This window comes from Volvox carteri, assembly GCF_000143455.1.
Source record: "Volvox carteri f. nagariensis unplaced genomic scaffold VOLCAscaffold_50, whole genome shotgun sequence".
NCBI classification, from domain to species: Eukaryota; Viridiplantae; Chlorophyta; class Chlorophyceae; order Chlamydomonadales; family Volvocaceae; genus Volvox; species Volvox carteri.
Genome location: NW_003307593.1, coordinates 398,439 through 414,413, shown reverse-complemented (window position 1 = coordinate 414,413; position 15,975 = coordinate 398,439). Strand labels below are relative to the sequence as shown.

Genomic DNA, 15,975 nt, shown 5'->3' with positions numbered 1-15,975 from the left:
GTTTCATTTGTAGAAGACAGGGCGCTGCTATTTCAAGGCGGAGGAGAGCAGCATATAATTGGAGGTGGAGGACCAGGGCACATATTGCTGACATTGCTGCTCGGTTTTTGCCTGGACGGTACAGTAACAGCCGCCGGTACAGTACCCCGGGACGTTTTGCTGGTTGCGATGGCGCTGAAATAGCTTTGTTAGGGACTTCTAGCTATTTGTCCTGGTGCTGTCTGTGATTATTGGTTGTGCTGGTTAACGGCAGGACGTGTTGGCTCTGTGTTATCCTGGTCAGGATGGTTGCAATGGTGGCAGTCGTGGGGGTTGCTTGAACTGGTTTGGTTTAGAGCACAGTCTCGCCTGGCCTGTGGTCATTTAAAGGTTGGGGGGGAGAGCGTGGCCGCTGATTGTGGGCCAGCGGTTCCGATTTGTGCGTTGGTGCGGAAGGTGAAAGTCGTATGTGGTCCGCAGCCGGATGGATTTACGGGGGATGGGAGGGGGACACTGGAAAGGGTCAACCGACCTCAAGGAAACACGCACACGCATTTTACGTACATACAGTCACATTCCCACACACGCGTTACACTTCGCAAATAATGGCAGACGGGAGGCGATGAATGCAAGTGTATGTGTCGCCGGCTGAGTGTTTGGTGGTACCCTGATACGCTGCTCGTTCCACTTGGATGGTTCGGCAGGCAATGTTGCCAGAACCGCCGTTGCGAGGCCGAGGTATCAGCAGCAGCTTGTAAGGTAGTATATGAAAGTCAGGGGCGGAGCAGAAGGCAGTTTGAAAGATCGACGTCGTGACCGCATTCAATTCGTGTCATGCCGCTGCAACCCAGTTGCCTTGCGCCGGGTCCCTCGGTGCGCATCCGCCGCCGTCCCTCGCTCGCGCTCCGGGGGTTCGTAGCTACAGACCGACCTAAGGCTGCCTGTCAGCTCAGGCGGTGGATCCGGTTTTGATGTCGTTACAGCGACATGTATGTGTAACCTTTGAATGCAGATGTTCAAATGCTGCCCCGTGGCGCATCCAGTTTTCACGCTATGGGGCTCCCCTCTGCGGCGCGAAGCTCTCAGGGCCCCAGCACCCAGGGAGACCCCGAGTTCTTCTCGACAGCTTAGGCAGATTATTTGGGGGATCGTCATGCCAGCTACTACACCTAAGTGATGTCCTAGGGCGGTCACCTCCCTACGTTTGCGTCTCTTCCACGCATGATTCTGGCTTTGAGCCGACTGACTGAGTCTTGTTCAATGACAGGCGAATAACAAACAGATGGAAAATGGCGGATAAGAAACAGACAGGCAGGCAAACAGATAGGCACGCACATACACAGGTGCACACACAGGCCAAGCCCTCCTGCCCTCCAGCAGGCGGCAACCTGCACGCGCATCCTTCTAATAATCCCTCCCTTCCCTTGACCACCGCTGCCGAACCGAGTCCGTATCTTATTCCTCCATCGCAACTAAACATGGCGAATTGCACGTGCAGACATTGCCAAAACATATGCCAAACAGATGCACCTTGCGCCGCGCAGAAGCTGCAAACGCGGGCGCAAAGGGGCCCGCTAAGCAAAAGGCCTCCCCACCCACAATCCTACCATTAACTACATCGTAACTTGTAACTAAAACTGTCCAGCCTGACCAAGAATGTTAAGCACATCGCCATCCCAAGGCCCTTCGCGTCGCCTAAATAAGCAGCAGATCGCGCGAACTGATTTCGTTCCACCGCATGCGGTGACGCTGGCAACGCATACACGTCTACGACTGCCCCGAGAGACGCGACCGCTGCCGTTGCCGCCGCTACCGCCGCTGTAGTGGATAATTCATCGATCAACGTGCCACGGGCGATATGTAGCCCCGCAGCTCAGGGAAGGTCTTACCCCGACACCTCTTTTGACCAACACCCTATCCTCGCCGCGGTTGTCCCACCACCTTCCATGTTCCCCTGCGCCATCGCATCGTACACCGGCGCAGTCGTATACTCAAGTGCCACACCAAACCGACACCCAGCACTAGCACCGGTGTCTTAGGCTAACGTATCGTACAAGCAAGCCGCGCTGCACGTACACACCGACATAAGAGCGGTTCAAGTGACTGGCACTGACTGTCGCCTCCTTCGAAGGACGGTATTCGCGCGCCCTTGTGAGCCACATCGCAAGTACTGCACCGACACCGCGCGCACAACGGCTGGGCTTTCGTACGAGAGCCGCAGAGGACCAAACCCTTTCTCTTTCACACACACCGACACAAACGTTTATAAAAACAAGGTGTATAGCACAAAGAGCAAGAGGATTAACAAACGCACAAGATAAGGGCGTTGGCGTGTTACCGTCCATCAACCAGCTAACCACAAGGCTCTTCTTGCTTGGCGGATGCCGAAAAAACACGTGCAACAGCAGCTCACCAGCCGACATCGCCGGGGGGATTCGTCCTCGTCAGTGTTGTCATCGCGTCGCAAGTCAAGAGCCTTATATACCAGCAGCTCCCTCTACCTAAACACGCTAAGGCGGAAGATACCAGGCGGCGGGTGGCAGCACACTCACTACCCCCCACGTCCCCAAGCAAACACGTCACCGTCTGCACGCATGGGCCGGCCGCATCAGGCCGGGATGGATGGATGTTGCCACCCCTACAGACGAGCACCTGCACCCGCCGACCGCCTCCTCAACCCAAAATTTGCCAACCACCCCACCGCACTTCCCAACGTTCCATTGATGCGCCGTCGAGAGACCCCTTCTTGCCGCTGCCCTGTTTACTCCGCAACCCCGTGCGGTGTTCTCACATTCCAACTAGGACAGCAGCAGCCACAGCCGCAGCCGCAGCAGTAGTAGCATGCGTGCAGCTACGGCCTGACCCAACACTTCACATTCAGGATCTACTCCCCTTGAGGTGCTACGGGCCGCGGCACTGTTCCAAGTGCCTAAGCAGGCGCGCCCAGCCGGATGCCCCCCAGCTTCCAAGTACTAACGGATTGACCGGTGTGATAGTCTGAACGTTTGAACGCGAGCAGCAACCACAGCAACCGCGGCAGCACCAGCAGCGGTAGCAGCTGCCACTCCTCCCGCGGCAACGCAATAGCAAGACGTCCTTTCCCCCCACACTGCCCCTTTGGCGCCCGTAACCCTCTTCTCCCGGCCACGAACACCCGCTGCCTCACACTCCCGCCCACTTTAAAAGCTATATGCGTCGACCCCGCCTGCTCCTCCTTCCCCCCGCTCCGACGTAGCACAACCCTGCAGAACTCCCCTAGGCCCGACGTGTTACCGCTCTCCAGGGAGGGCGGCGCTACCGGGCACCGCCGCCCGGAAAATATCGACGGGAGAAGCGCCACCGCCGACCTTGCGCAAAACCGCCTCCGTGACCGCCACTATGATCGCCTCCGTGTGCGCCCCAAGGCCCCCAAGCCTCCAAGCCTCACCTAGCACAGGACTACCCGTCGCTGCTACACCACTTCACAGCTCGGCGCCAAAGAGCACATATCAACATCACCAACGCCATCCGCGGTCTTCACAACATCGGCCCGCCTTCCTCTCTCCCAAGAGAGACCTCCACGGCTTAACGGTACTTAACGGTCGCTAACGGCATTCTGCCAGCCAGCCAGCCAACCAGTTGAGTTCCGACTTAGGTTCCAGCCTCAGTGAACTCGTCCCTGCTAGCGGAGGCGGCTGACCGTCGGGGACCCACGGCGTGCACGGCTGCCGGCGTGTAAGGACTTCACCCTGAGAAGCTAGCCACATGCTTCCTTCCTTCCGCCCGGTCGCATGGTCCAACTCCATGCCATGACATCCCGTGCCGTGCCGAGCTTCCCCCTCTTACGCCAAGGGCAGCGTACGGAGCCGCGCAATCTCCTGACGGCGGGCTTGGCAGTAGTCTGAGGCGCTGCCTAGCTGCTGTCGTAGGGCACGCGACACGTCACCTTGCTCGTCCGGCTCAACCACCAGGGCCTGCTCCGAGTCATTGTCGTCGTTTATGTTCGTGTGCGTGTGGTCAGGATCGGAACCCGTCGCCGCGGGGCTCCGAGGTGCTGTCGAGCGGTGCATGTACGGCAGGCCGTTGCCGGCGCTGACGCCGCTACTGCGGCCGCTTGTGGCGGGATGCCCTTGGTAAGAAGGGTAGCCACTGCCGCTGGGGTTAGCGGTAGTAGTAGCGCCCCAGGCGGCACGGGGTTGTGGGAAGCCAGCGGTGGCAGCTCCGCCAGCGGCGGCGGCGGTGGCACCGCCGCTGACGGGGGGCTTGGTTGTGGTAGGTACGATAACTGCGGCGGCGGCGTGGGCCGCGTAGGCGCTGTGCATGAAGGGGCTGCTCGGAGCAGCAGGCGGCGATGAGCCCGAGTTGTACGGACCGAACGCCGAAGTCCTGCCATATGAGGGATTGGCGCTGCTCGGCCGTACACGACGTCCCGTCTGAAAACCCGCTTGCGCCGCCGCGCCGCCTCCCCCGGTACCAGCCAAGCTACCAGCACCGTACACCAGTGGGTCCGCGCCGCCGGCGCTGCCAGACGTCGTACGGCCGCCGTTATACGGCATCGCGGATGACGGCCGTGCCCGTGGGGTTGTCAGGGCCCCTGCCCCCGAGACGCTTGCAAACGACGCCGATATGGGCCTGCTAGGCCGCCCGCTGCCGAACTCAGGTATGCCGTACACGGCACCGTTGGCGAGACTCCCGACCGGCGGCTGCTGTTGCGCCGCGGCGGCGGCGGCGGCGTTGCGCAGTTTTCTTGCCTGATGCTTCAACTTGGAGTGACCCGACAGAAACTGCTTCAACGTCAGTTCCTTTATAACGGCTGCCGCGCCGCCGTCATTCCCTCCTCCAAACGCCAGCTCCGACGGCAGCGGTGGCAACTCCTCCACCATCTGGATCGTCATGTTGGAGAAGCGGTCCTTCAGACGGTATCGCTTGGTCGCCAGGCCGAGCTGTTGCAGCCAGCGATTCGCCTCAACGATACGCTTCAGCGTATCGGCCACGTAAACGCTAACCGTGACACCGCCCACCTCGACGGCGGCGGTGCCGCCGGCGGCGGAGGCGGCGTCCGGAGGCTGAAACGTCAGGGGAATGGGCGGCTCAAAGCTGCCATCGAAGTTGGCACCGATGCCGCCGCCGCCGCCGCCGCGGCTCATCGAGGCGGATGTGGGCCTTACGTGGTGCGGCTGGGCGGACATGGGTCTGACAAGCGGCTTGGGAACGGTGACCACCGCTGGCGCCGGCATGTATATTCCGGCGGCGTTACCGGCAGGACGTGCTGAGACAGGCCGCCGGCGGCCGCTGGCGGGTGCAGTCATGGGCCGCGGCGGCCGATGACCGGCGGCGGCGGCGGCAGCGGCGTCACCGCGGTTCGCGGACCGTTCCGTCTCCCCTCCGCTCACACTTAGGTTGGACGACGGGCCGGCGGCACCCGCTGCTGCAGGGCCCCCACCGCTCAGCGCGTCCAGCCAGACGTCGAACTTCATGCGGCTCTGTGACACGGCCTCGTTGATCGCGCTCTCCCCCATCACGGACACGGAGTTCTCGCTCGGCACCGCGGGGCCCTCGTCGTTGCCGCCTCCGCCGCCTCGAGGTGTCGTCGACGGCACTACGACCGGCGGCAGCAGACGTCCCGCCCGCATCTCCCGCGCCATATCCACAAAGCCCGAACCCGACGGCGCCCCTGCTCCTCCTCCCTCGACCGCCGCCGTCGCTGCTGCAGCAGCAGCAGCACCGCCATCACCAACACTGCAGCTGCCTTCATCGCCTTTGGCGGCTTTGGTCTCTGGACCCACGACTCCCGAGGAAGGGCGCATGTGCGGCGCAGACGTGGGCCTGCCGCCACTGCGCGCTGACGCTGCCGTCTCCATGGGGCCCGAGGTGCGCGTTGCTATCAGGGACGGGCTGCCGTTCAGGCCGCCATCGCCGCGTCCAGGGGAAGTCCCCCGGCCCGGTGAGACGCTCCTAAAGGCAGGCCCCGACGGCGCCGTCAGCTTCTCGCTCACCAGGTGGTAGCCCAGGTAGCCAAACGCCGCCAGGCTGGCGCCAGCGGGACGCACCGTCGACGACTTCCGCCGCGCCGCCGCTGCCTCCGCCGCCGCGCGATGATGCTGCGGCAACACCTCAATATCGTGTTTGAGCAGCTGTAGCGCAAACTGCTGTGACGGCTGTAGCTCCGACAGCGCTGGTTGCGGCGCCGGCAGCGGAGCTAGCGCCGAAGGCGTGGGAATGACGGAGCCGTTGCTGCTGATGCTGCGGTGGCTGTTGCTGGCCGCTAGCGGCGCGCGCCCAGATAGCTGTTCTGCGACGGACGCCGTGTCAGCGGCTCCGCTACCCGTAACCCTAAAGATGGGCGGCAAGGACGGCGGTGCCGTTGCAGACGGTGACGGCAGTGGAGCGCCCTCGGGGCTGTCGTTCCCTGCCTCTGCGGCTACGCTCTGATGCCCTGACAGCGGTTGTAGCGGTGCGTGGAAGGGCACCGGCGACGTAACAGAAATCGACCGCGACGACTCCTTCGACAAGGGCGCCAGCACCGCCGACCCCGCCCTGGAGCGCATCGACGACGACAGAAGCGCCTTGGAGGCCGACGGTGAAGCGCGCAGCAAGGAGCCCTCGCCAGACGGTGACAGCAATGGTTCCAGAGACGGTGCGGCGTCCATCTGCTCTCGGCCCTCATGCCCCTGCGCTTCGCCATCACCGTCACGGTCTTGCTCTTCTAGCTCCTCATCCTCCTCAAAGCTGTCCTCCGCGTACTCATTCTCCTCCTCGTCCCCGTCGCGCGTCCTGGACGCCATCCGGCCCGCTGCCGGCGAGCGCCGGCCGGCGCTGCCGCCGCTAAACGACCCGTCGTACTTTAACGGCTCGACGAATCCGCGCATGGCCAGGGCGTGCGACACCGCCGACGACGCTCCCACCGATGGGGCACCTCGAGCCGACAACACGGCCTCTTCCATAGTCTGGGATTCTCGCCGCTGCCGCCGCCAGCCTTCCTGCGCCTCCTCCTCCTCCTCTCCATCCTCGCGAACCGGAGCATCTCGCTCCTCGTCCCCTTGATGATTCCCGTAGGTAGCAATTGGACCACTGGCCACACCGCTGCTGCCTCTTCCATCCTGTGATGCTGCACGAGGTTGTAGCTGCTGCTGCTGCTGCTGCCGCCGGCGCGGAGACCTTTCCTCCGCATCGCCACTCTCGAGACCGCCGCCGGCGCCGGTGCTGCCCACCTCATCCTCATCCTCAACCACCTCCTCCGCGCTCGGCTCCGCAACCCATCGAGAATCGACCACGGGATCACCCGGCCCTTCCGCCCCTTCCTTCCGCAACCCCTGCTCCTTCCCACCTCCCCTCCCCCCCAGCCCTTCTGCCTTGCTACCCCCTCGCTCCTCATCCCCCTCCTCCTCCTCGACCGCCTCCTCGTCTTCCTCAGGAATGGTCCCATCTCGATCCGGAAGCTCGCCTTCATCTTCCTCCATCAAAGTCTCCACCTTCGGCAACATACTGACAAACGGGTCGCGGCCGGTGTCATCGTCGTCGCGTGCACCACTCAAGTAAGGGGACGCGCCGTCCCCCCAGGTGCCCCTCAGGCGGCCCATTTCCGACGCCTGGCGCGAGTCCCAGGTAGAGCCCTCGCCCGCCTCCTCCTCGATGCCGGACAGGGAGACGCGGTTGGGCTGGTGGCCATTGATGCTGCGGGCGACTACAGCTGCGACAGCAGCCAAGGGGGCGCCATGCAAGATGGCATGAGACAGCAGTAGCAATCACTATCAGTCACTGTCAGTCATTATCAGTCGAAAACAGCATCAGGGCGCACGGCAAGGGGGCAACGGCGATGCGAGGGACAACGGTCGCACGTGCTCCCTCCAGCGGATGGTGTAGTGGTGGTGGTGAGCATGATACCGCATGCAGCGACAGTACCACCATCACCACCATCACCACCACATCCACCACCATCTCCACAGAGCCCTAGGATCGGCACAACGCGGGGCCTTCAACACACACACACAGACACACACACACACATTCAGGGGCTCTGCAGCACTCAGAAGCAGTCCAGCCCGGGCCGCGGGCGCCACGCAGAGGGGGCAACCCACCTGGTCGGTGCTCGGCAGACTGCGGGCGGGAGAGGTACGACAAGTTGTTCCCCGAGGCCTGTGCTTGCAGCAGGTACGGCCGTACGGGTGGCTCGTACTCGGAGCGGGGGCCATCCAGATCCACTGCACGTGGAAGTGGGAAAGCGCGGGAGGGCTCTTCCAGCGTCAGGGGCTCTGCTGTCCTGCACCTCGGGGGCCCCACTGCAGCTGCAGATCTCTCTCTTTGCCGCCCAATACCCCTTTCCCCCCCCCAACACACATAAAGAACACATACACAGCTGGAAAGGAAACGACAGACGCAGGGTCGTCGTTAGGCGCTTGCTGTTCCCTTTGCGCTTTGCACCCACCATCACTGTTGGAGCCGCGTGCCTTTCGTTCCCTCTCCCGCTCCTTTTGCTGTGCGGGTCGAGGAGACTCCACAGGTGGCGCTGACCAGGGCCGGCTGGCACGGACCTAGGAATTCGGTGTTGGGGGGTTGCAACCCGAGAGGGGGGCGAGGGGAGAGGGGGGGGAGGTAGTCATCATGGCGAATACGATGGCATCGGTAGGTGCCGAGGCCACCGAGGCCATCCGAGCCCGCATCCTCACACGATGAAGCCTTTATGAAGCACCAATAACCCCCCTAGGGAGGAGCACACCAGGTGAGCATCAGTTGTTGATTCGGTTTGGTGATTCGGCTGACGGTTGTCATTGTCGCTACTTGAGGCGGTTGTTTATTGTGCATGGGTGAGGTTGGGTGTGTCTGAATAAAAAGACTGAAAGGAACGAAAAGTAACAAGAATGATGGGTGGAGGAAAATCGGCGGCGGACGCACAGCGGATGATTGTGCCGACCGTTGGTAGTGGGCGAGGTGTGTTTTTAAGGAGGAGCTGCTGGAGAGCAGGCCTCGGAGCGCCAAGGAATCGAAAGTTTATAAATAAATTATTGTTGTATATGACACCCGCTGGTGTGTCTGCGGTATTATGGGGCCTGCAGCAGACACTAAAGCTGGCGGCCGGTACATGGCCGATCATTCCAGCGCAAACCCAGATGCCGGACCAGACCTCAGCTGCTTTGGCCCTCCTAGGAGATAATATCCCAGACGGGTTCAAATGGCAGCGCTGGAGAGCGCCAGGTGGGAGGCACCGCTGCCGCGCCCGGTTCCCGGAGACTGTTGCCCCCTCTGCTTGCCTCTTCCTGGCGCTTTGCATATGCCTCTTTAAATTTGGCGTGTTCTTCAGCAATCTTGCGCTCCACCTCGTCTTCGCTGGCATTCTGTTCAGTATAGGAGGTGTCCTGCACGGAGGACATGGTTTCAAGCGGAGGCAACGTGGTTTATGGCGACTTGCACTGCCGCAACGCCCAAAGCGAGAATCGTCCGTGACCCTGCTGTGCTACGCTCGTGGAAATATTTGCCAACCACTGCTTGCTATTTTTGCGGAACCAAAACCTCCCCCAGCGCGTTATACTGCCAGTTTCCTGACATAGCTCCACGCTAACGGCACTCCAGAAGCCGCGGTCGCTTTCCCGCAGCACATGGCATATAAATATCAAAGCTGTAAGATCATGCTGGCTAGCCATAGTGAAGCAGTCGAAGGCCGATGCAATGTCGCTCGTAACCTCTGAGGAAAACCTCACCTCTTGGACGAAAGCTGCTGCATCCGAAAAGTCCTCTATCAAGGGAGAACCCATCATGGCCACTATATTATGAGGCCGGCGTCACGCGTGCTTGGATAGACGGGCTGCCACAGACAACCGATTTAAGCAAGTGCATCAATTCCGACAGTTATGAGCAGCAGTTGTGCTCTAAAAACACTTTCATTGTAGAGCTAAGGGCGCGGCCCAAGTACAGTTGGCATTCCCTAATAAACAGCGTCCGAAAAACCATCAAGCACCTCGTTAGTGATTGAAGAGCTAACCTGTGGTGTATGATAACATCCATGCCTGTACAAGCGATGGGAGCACAGAGAAACACAGGATGCCGTACCCTTCGATCCTTCGGACCCAACAGCAGGTCAGCTCTACAATGTAAACATCTCCATTCTTACTGGAATTTTAGCTGGCGCTATCGACGGGGCCTGTCACGCTTTCTGTGATACTCTCTTTCTCTTTCTCTCACTTCCGCCCCTGTTTTGGTGTTTTCTTGACATACCCTGGATATTTTATCGTAGTTATGCTGAATCAGCCTCGCCTTTGTTATAGTCCATGTATAACCAAGGCACTTGGTGAAACGCGCTGAGTTCAGCGAACCCGGCCTACCTCACAGCACGCGAGGACAATTGAATTGCAATTTTGTCTGGGGTAAGTGGGTTCGCGGTGCATAGTGATTCTGGGACGTGTGGTCTAGGTCTCCGCTCTGACAGGGATTGATGTAGTGATGTGCGGGCCGCGGTGTTGTGAAGGCGTACCTTACGCGGGCTGAGTGTACCTCACGTTTCTGTGTCTATGCATTTGTGACCCAGGGCTTGGAGCCTCGGGGTGCAACCTCGCGAACAATGGACCCGCCACCAAGTGCCCTTCAGTCCGACCTATTGACGGTTAAGCACACGCAAGACCCCACGATGCTCTTTCCAAGCCATGCTTTTGGCCGTGGTGGCGTTGGGCATTTCCTGTGAGTCGGGCCGGGGTGCAACTTACAAGGCCACTGCTCGTCCGTTTTCCCCCATATCAACCTCTGCAGCACTCGCCCGCCATCCCTATCCCCATCCCTTTCAAGCAAAACTCTTAACCATCAAGGAAGATCCCCAGCACCGACCTCAGACGCGCATTCCGACGGCGTCCCCTCCTGTCCCGCTCCACACTCCCAACTTCCCATCCCCACTCTCGCCCGCTTCCGACTTTCATTTTCCTTCCCCTATCACCCATCATCTCTACCACCCTTCTCCTCCTCTTCCCGTCCTCCCGCGCAGATGCACGGGCCACTCCCGCGTCGGCCTTCATCGCCTACCTCAAGCATCCCAGCAGCCTGCCAGCCTCAGCGTCACGGCGCGTCGCCGACTGGGCTCCAGCCGCAGTATGGGCGAGGAGTCCAGCGGAGCAAGTGCCAGCGGAGGGAGCGCCAGCGGAGCAGCAACCAGCCTCAGCGGCTTTTCCCTCATCTCCTCGGACCCCGTATCCGTAGGCGCTACACGCGCCTGGGAGACTGGCGGTGTGCAGCACACGCACAATTTCGTGTCGTCCAGCCGGACGGTGCGGCCGCAGGATGTGCCCAGCGCCAGCAAGTGGGCTGCGATAAGGTAGGACTGCGGAGTGAGGTGCGGTATACGAGGTTGCAGTGGGACGGGAGCAGGGTTCGACACTGACCTTCCTGAAACTTGCGGGCTCCCCCGTACCTCCCAAATTTTCCTTACGGAGGGGCCCCCGTACCAGGCTCCTGTACCGGCCGAAAAACTTACGGCCGTAACCCCCGCAAAACCTTTACGGGGGCACTGTCCTTGGCTGAAACGCTGTGGAAAGTGACGCTTTGCATTTTTTTGCCCTGTAAATCGTTATTTTCGTTATTTTCTCGTGAACCATTACACTCGGGGACACGGCACACTCAGTGAAAGCCAAGCGCCTTGGCCGCCGCGGCCGCCCCTCCCTTCTGCTCCTCTTTCTCGTCCTCCTCCTCCTCATCATCATCAAAATCCTCATCCACGCACGACTCATCGGTATCTCGTTCTACGTCGGTCTCGTAGTCACTGTCACTAAAAGCCTCATGGTCACTAGCGGGGTATGTTGCTTGTACCAGTACTTCAATCTCTGGGTCAGTCGCAACCTCCTCATTATCATCCTCTCCGTATGGCTTCAAATTAATTTTGCTAACGTCAGAAAACAACTTGTGAATAATGCCTGTATAGCCCTTACGCGAGTAGATCTCAGCAGCCTGATCAATCAGTGGCTTCGCTCCGGTATCAGCAGCAGGTCCCAACATCCCCACACGAAGTAGTGAATCAACCGTTTCCAGCTTTAGCCGGTTCGTCAGGCGATTCTTAATAATACGATGCCGGCTAAATTCGCGCTCAACGCTCAACTCATGCCGTCACGGGAGATTCGCGTGGGAGGCGTTGTGCGGGTTTCGCGTGGCGAGTAGGAGTGGTGGAAATTTTTGGGGCTGCTGTTCGCTGGCGGGGAGGAGGCATGGGAGTGTGGATTATTGGCAGGAAGGGCGATGAAAGGGAGGGAGGGAGGAGGTTCAAGGGGAGGAGGTTCAGGCCTGAGGCGGCTAAGGCAAGCACAGGCAGTGGGGCAAAGGTGATATCGGATGGCAGGCCAAAGGGCTGGAGTAGGAGGATGGTGTGGTCGGACAGCGGGTGAATGCAAAATGGCAGGAAGTCGAATGAGCCGTTGGCTCTCATATGAATTAATAAACCTACAACCCTGATGACCTGTGGCATGGGGAAGGTGGGGTACATGGTGCGTGCGGGTAGGACGGACATGCACCTGTCCTGGCCCCTCTTCCTCTGTGTGTTCTGACGGGCGGCGGGGCGGCCCATGTTGCTCCCGCGCTACACTGCCTGCTTTCTTGACCTCCTTCCGTCTGCTCCCACCTTCCCGTCCGCGTCTGTGTGCCGCGCAATCTGCAGTTACTTTGAGAACGACCCCAAGGAGGTGGCCCGCCATATGGCCATCATGGAGCATGTGCAGGCCCAGCACGAGGCCGGCAAGGCCGCGGAGCGACAGCGGGAGCAGGCGAGGCACAACCTGTGGGCGGAGCAGCAGCGGGAAATGTTCCGACGCCAACGACTTGAGCAAGCAGCCCGCTACGCGCGCAGCGGCATACGGCCGCGCAGCGCCTATGCTGACCTGGGGGCCGTCGCGGCGGCGGAGGATGCGCACGGCGTTACGGAGGGGGACGCCGCCGGCGCCGTGTCGCCGACGAGCTCGGCACGTGCAGCCAGCGCCGGCGGCCACCCGTCCTACCGCGACCCGGCGGAACGCTTTTACACGTCGGAAGCCGTACGCAGCGCGCTCAGCGCGTCCGGTGCTGCGGCGTTGTACGGCTCTAGCGGGCGGTTACGGCCTGCCACGGCAGGGGTGGCGTCGCACAGCGGGGGGCTGTACGAACGCAGCCTCGGCGGCGCTAGCAGCACCCAGCTGCAGCTGAGCCTTAGCATGCAGCGTCGGACCTACATTCCGCTGCCCAAGAAGACGTACGTCAACGTGCACGAGCGCATGGCGGCGGAGGCGCTGGAGACGCCGGCAGCGAGGGTCGCAGCGTTGGCAGCGGCCAAGGCGCGTGTGGAGGAGGAGCGCACGCAGGTGGCCATGGTGGGGGAGTTACAGGTACGGTTTGCACGGCTTGCGTGCGCATGTGTGTTCGATGGGGGGATGCTTGACTCGAATCTGCATTGTTTTAGGTTCCCCCATATCCTCAAAAACATGCCACAAACCTGATTTATGTTTGTGTTGCTACCTGCTAATTATCAACTTGCAGCTTCGGCCTCCCTCTCCCCGACCCCTTACCGTCATTTTTCTTACCATGTTGCCTAGCCTTACACCTGGCCTACACCGTCTTGCCCGCGACCTGTCACACATCGCAGGAGCTGGAATCTTTCGAGGCTCGCATGCGGTCATTGCAAAGGGCACGCAGCCGAGCGGCGCGGCCACAGGCGCAGCGGGGCAACAGGAGCAGCGGGTCGGGCGAGGAGGGGTCCAAGGAGGCGGAGGAGGACGGGTAGGGAACCGAGGTCACGGGCTTAGCTTACTGCCTCGTTGATTGCCTCACTGACTGGACTTCTGTAACCTGCCTGGCTGGCTGGCTGGCTGGCTGGGCGGCTGAGTAACGGAGTGAAGGGCCAATGAAGCACAGGACTGATTGCAGGAGGAGGTAGTTCTCGCGTTGCGTTGTGTTGCGATTGATGTATTGTGGGGTCAACATCTGGGCCACGTCCTCGAGGACTGCTGGGGGACGGGCTGAGCAGGATGGCGGCGGACCGCCCTGGCAAAGCCGTATGGGAACTGATTGATAACTGTTGACGGCTGCTGTGGCTTTGGCTGTGGCCAATCATGCGCTTTGGGACGTGGCTGGTTTGCCTGGTTTACTCTTATCTTAGTTGCGCTGACATATAACATGCCTTGAGTGAGACGCAGCTCTATATAGTGACACATAGATGAGGGGCCGTTGCCGCACATAATAGAGGGACGGGGTGAGCTCAGACGGGGTGGGGGTACGGGGAGGAGCGCAACAACCTTTGTCCCGGGGCCGGGTATGGGCTGCGGTGATGGTGACGGTTAGAACTCTGTAAAGCTCCGCAATTGTGCTGCACGCAAACATGTTTTGTTGACGTTGATGGTGACGATGGTGCTGCAAATGGTACGAATGGTTTAGGTTGCTTAGGTTACTTGAACTGCATCGCGCATCCTAAAGCACGTCGTCTGGAGGTTTATGCGGCAAAACCCTCTTCACGCGCTCCACATCGCTTTAGATGTGTGAGCCGTGGGTCGGTCGGCTTTGGAAGGGATGGCTGATGGCCCTTCCGTCCAGAGCTTACTGCGGCTGCTTGTGCTAGCGTGTACCGTGGGGGTACATTATACCAAGTGGGTTGCTGTTTCCTGTGCACAGTTAGGAACTAGCAGTTGGAGCTCTACCCCCACATGTGCGTTAGCGCTAGTCCATGACAGGTCGTTAGTCAGGTCAGTCTCCCTCGCATGGTAGCATCTTGGGGCTGGGTTATGTGTGCTGCGTTAAAGACACTGTGCACATGGGGCGCATGGACGCATGTGGAGGAGAGTCAGTGAGCATACATCATCGGCCCGGAGACGATGACGAACCGCAAGCAATTAAACGGGCGGGGAGTGAGATGCATGCAAGACCCTTGGCCTTTGGGCCCCAACCAATGACACTGGCGCGAGCATGCTTGCATACATAGCCTGTCTTAAGTACATCGTAAATTTCTCGTCGTGTGGCAAGCCGGCGCAGCCGGTGCCTCATTCCTGCCGCCGGTCAGTTCCACGTGCAGCTCTACCCGAGCGTGGCCGCCGCCTGAGAACGGCGCCACGGCTACGGTCGCTGCGTGGGATTGCCGGGCGATTTAGGTTTTGTTACCGGGCGGACGCCTTGAGCCCGCCTCGCAGTTTTCTATAGGACTTTGAAACCGCGTGGATCGCTATACTTGTGTACACAGCGCGACTTGATGAGCATTGAGTTTACAAAAACGGTAAAATAGCTACTGCTTTACTAACAACTATGGACGATATGGACGGACGAACGGATGGGCTTTGGCGCCGGTGCAGACTATCGGCAGACTGTCAACGGGCTGCCTGCGAGGCCGGTTTGCGAGCTTGCATCTGCGGTGTTTGGGGCAGGGGAAGGCCGGGATGCGAGTTTAGGGCTGGAGGGAGGTGTCGATTGAGCTTGTGAGTACTCCAATCCTAGGTGGGTGTTGTTTACGTGGTGTACCTGGTTGGCAGCCAGACGGCTGTTCCATGTCGGAAGTGATCTCTAGCAAAACGATGGAAGCTTTGTATTGCTGCTGAAGGCACCAGCCTTTTTCGGCAAGCTTCTGAGGAATATGCTCACGCCGACTACTGCCACGCTTACCCTCATATGACTCCGAATGACTCCGTGAACGCATAGCCAAAAAAGGGCAATCTCCGATCGGGATCAGCGGACCAGTCAGTGCCGGAGAGCTATTCACCTCCCTCATGCGGTTCTTTCGCTCGGCGTGGTGTTCCCTGCTCACAGGTGGGAATAAGAGCTGCAACTGCTCGCACCGGGTACCCACTTCCCTCCTCCGCATTGCGTCCGCAGCGCCGCGCAGCACGACAGCAGCGCGTCTCGCAGTGCCCCGGAGCTCCAAGTCGCATCCCTAAGTCACACTCCAGCCCCCACTCCTCGCCGATACCAGTACCGGGCAAGACCACATTACAGCCCTAACAGAGATAGATACACAACAAAATTCTATTCGTATTAGTGGTAAAGGTGGATCATATGGAAAAAAGATAACCCATGAATACCATGCACCGATGACGGGGATAT

The 15,975-nt window shown here is 60.2% G+C and overlaps 2 protein-coding genes across 2 annotated transcripts; one reads left to right on the top strand and one right to left on the bottom strand.

Annotated features, from left to right (window-relative positions):
- Positions 1–3,800: 3,800 nt before the first annotated feature.
- Positions 3,801–9,707, bottom strand: VOLCADRAFT_96193 (uncharacterized protein; the record flags this gene model as incomplete). The annotated part of the gene is made up of 5 exons (XM_002955235.1): positions 3,801–7,648; positions 8,037–8,159; positions 8,384–8,489; positions 9,162–9,311; positions 9,654–9,707. The coding sequence occupies 5 exons, from the start codon at positions 9,705–9,707 to the stop codon at positions 3,801–3,803; spliced, it is 4,281 nt and encodes a 1,426-aa protein (XP_002955281.1).
- An 803-nt stretch (positions 9,708–10,510) lies between these two features.
- Positions 10,511–13,675, top strand: VOLCADRAFT_119015 (uncharacterized protein; the record flags this gene model as incomplete). Its single annotated transcript, XM_002955290.1, has 4 exons — positions 10,511–10,626; positions 10,925–11,251; positions 12,581–13,280; positions 13,538–13,675. 4 exons carry the CDS (start codon positions 10,511–10,513, stop codon positions 13,673–13,675), a joined length of 1,281 nt encoding a protein of 426 aa, XP_002955336.1.
- Positions 13,676–15,975: the final 2,300 nt, after the last annotated feature.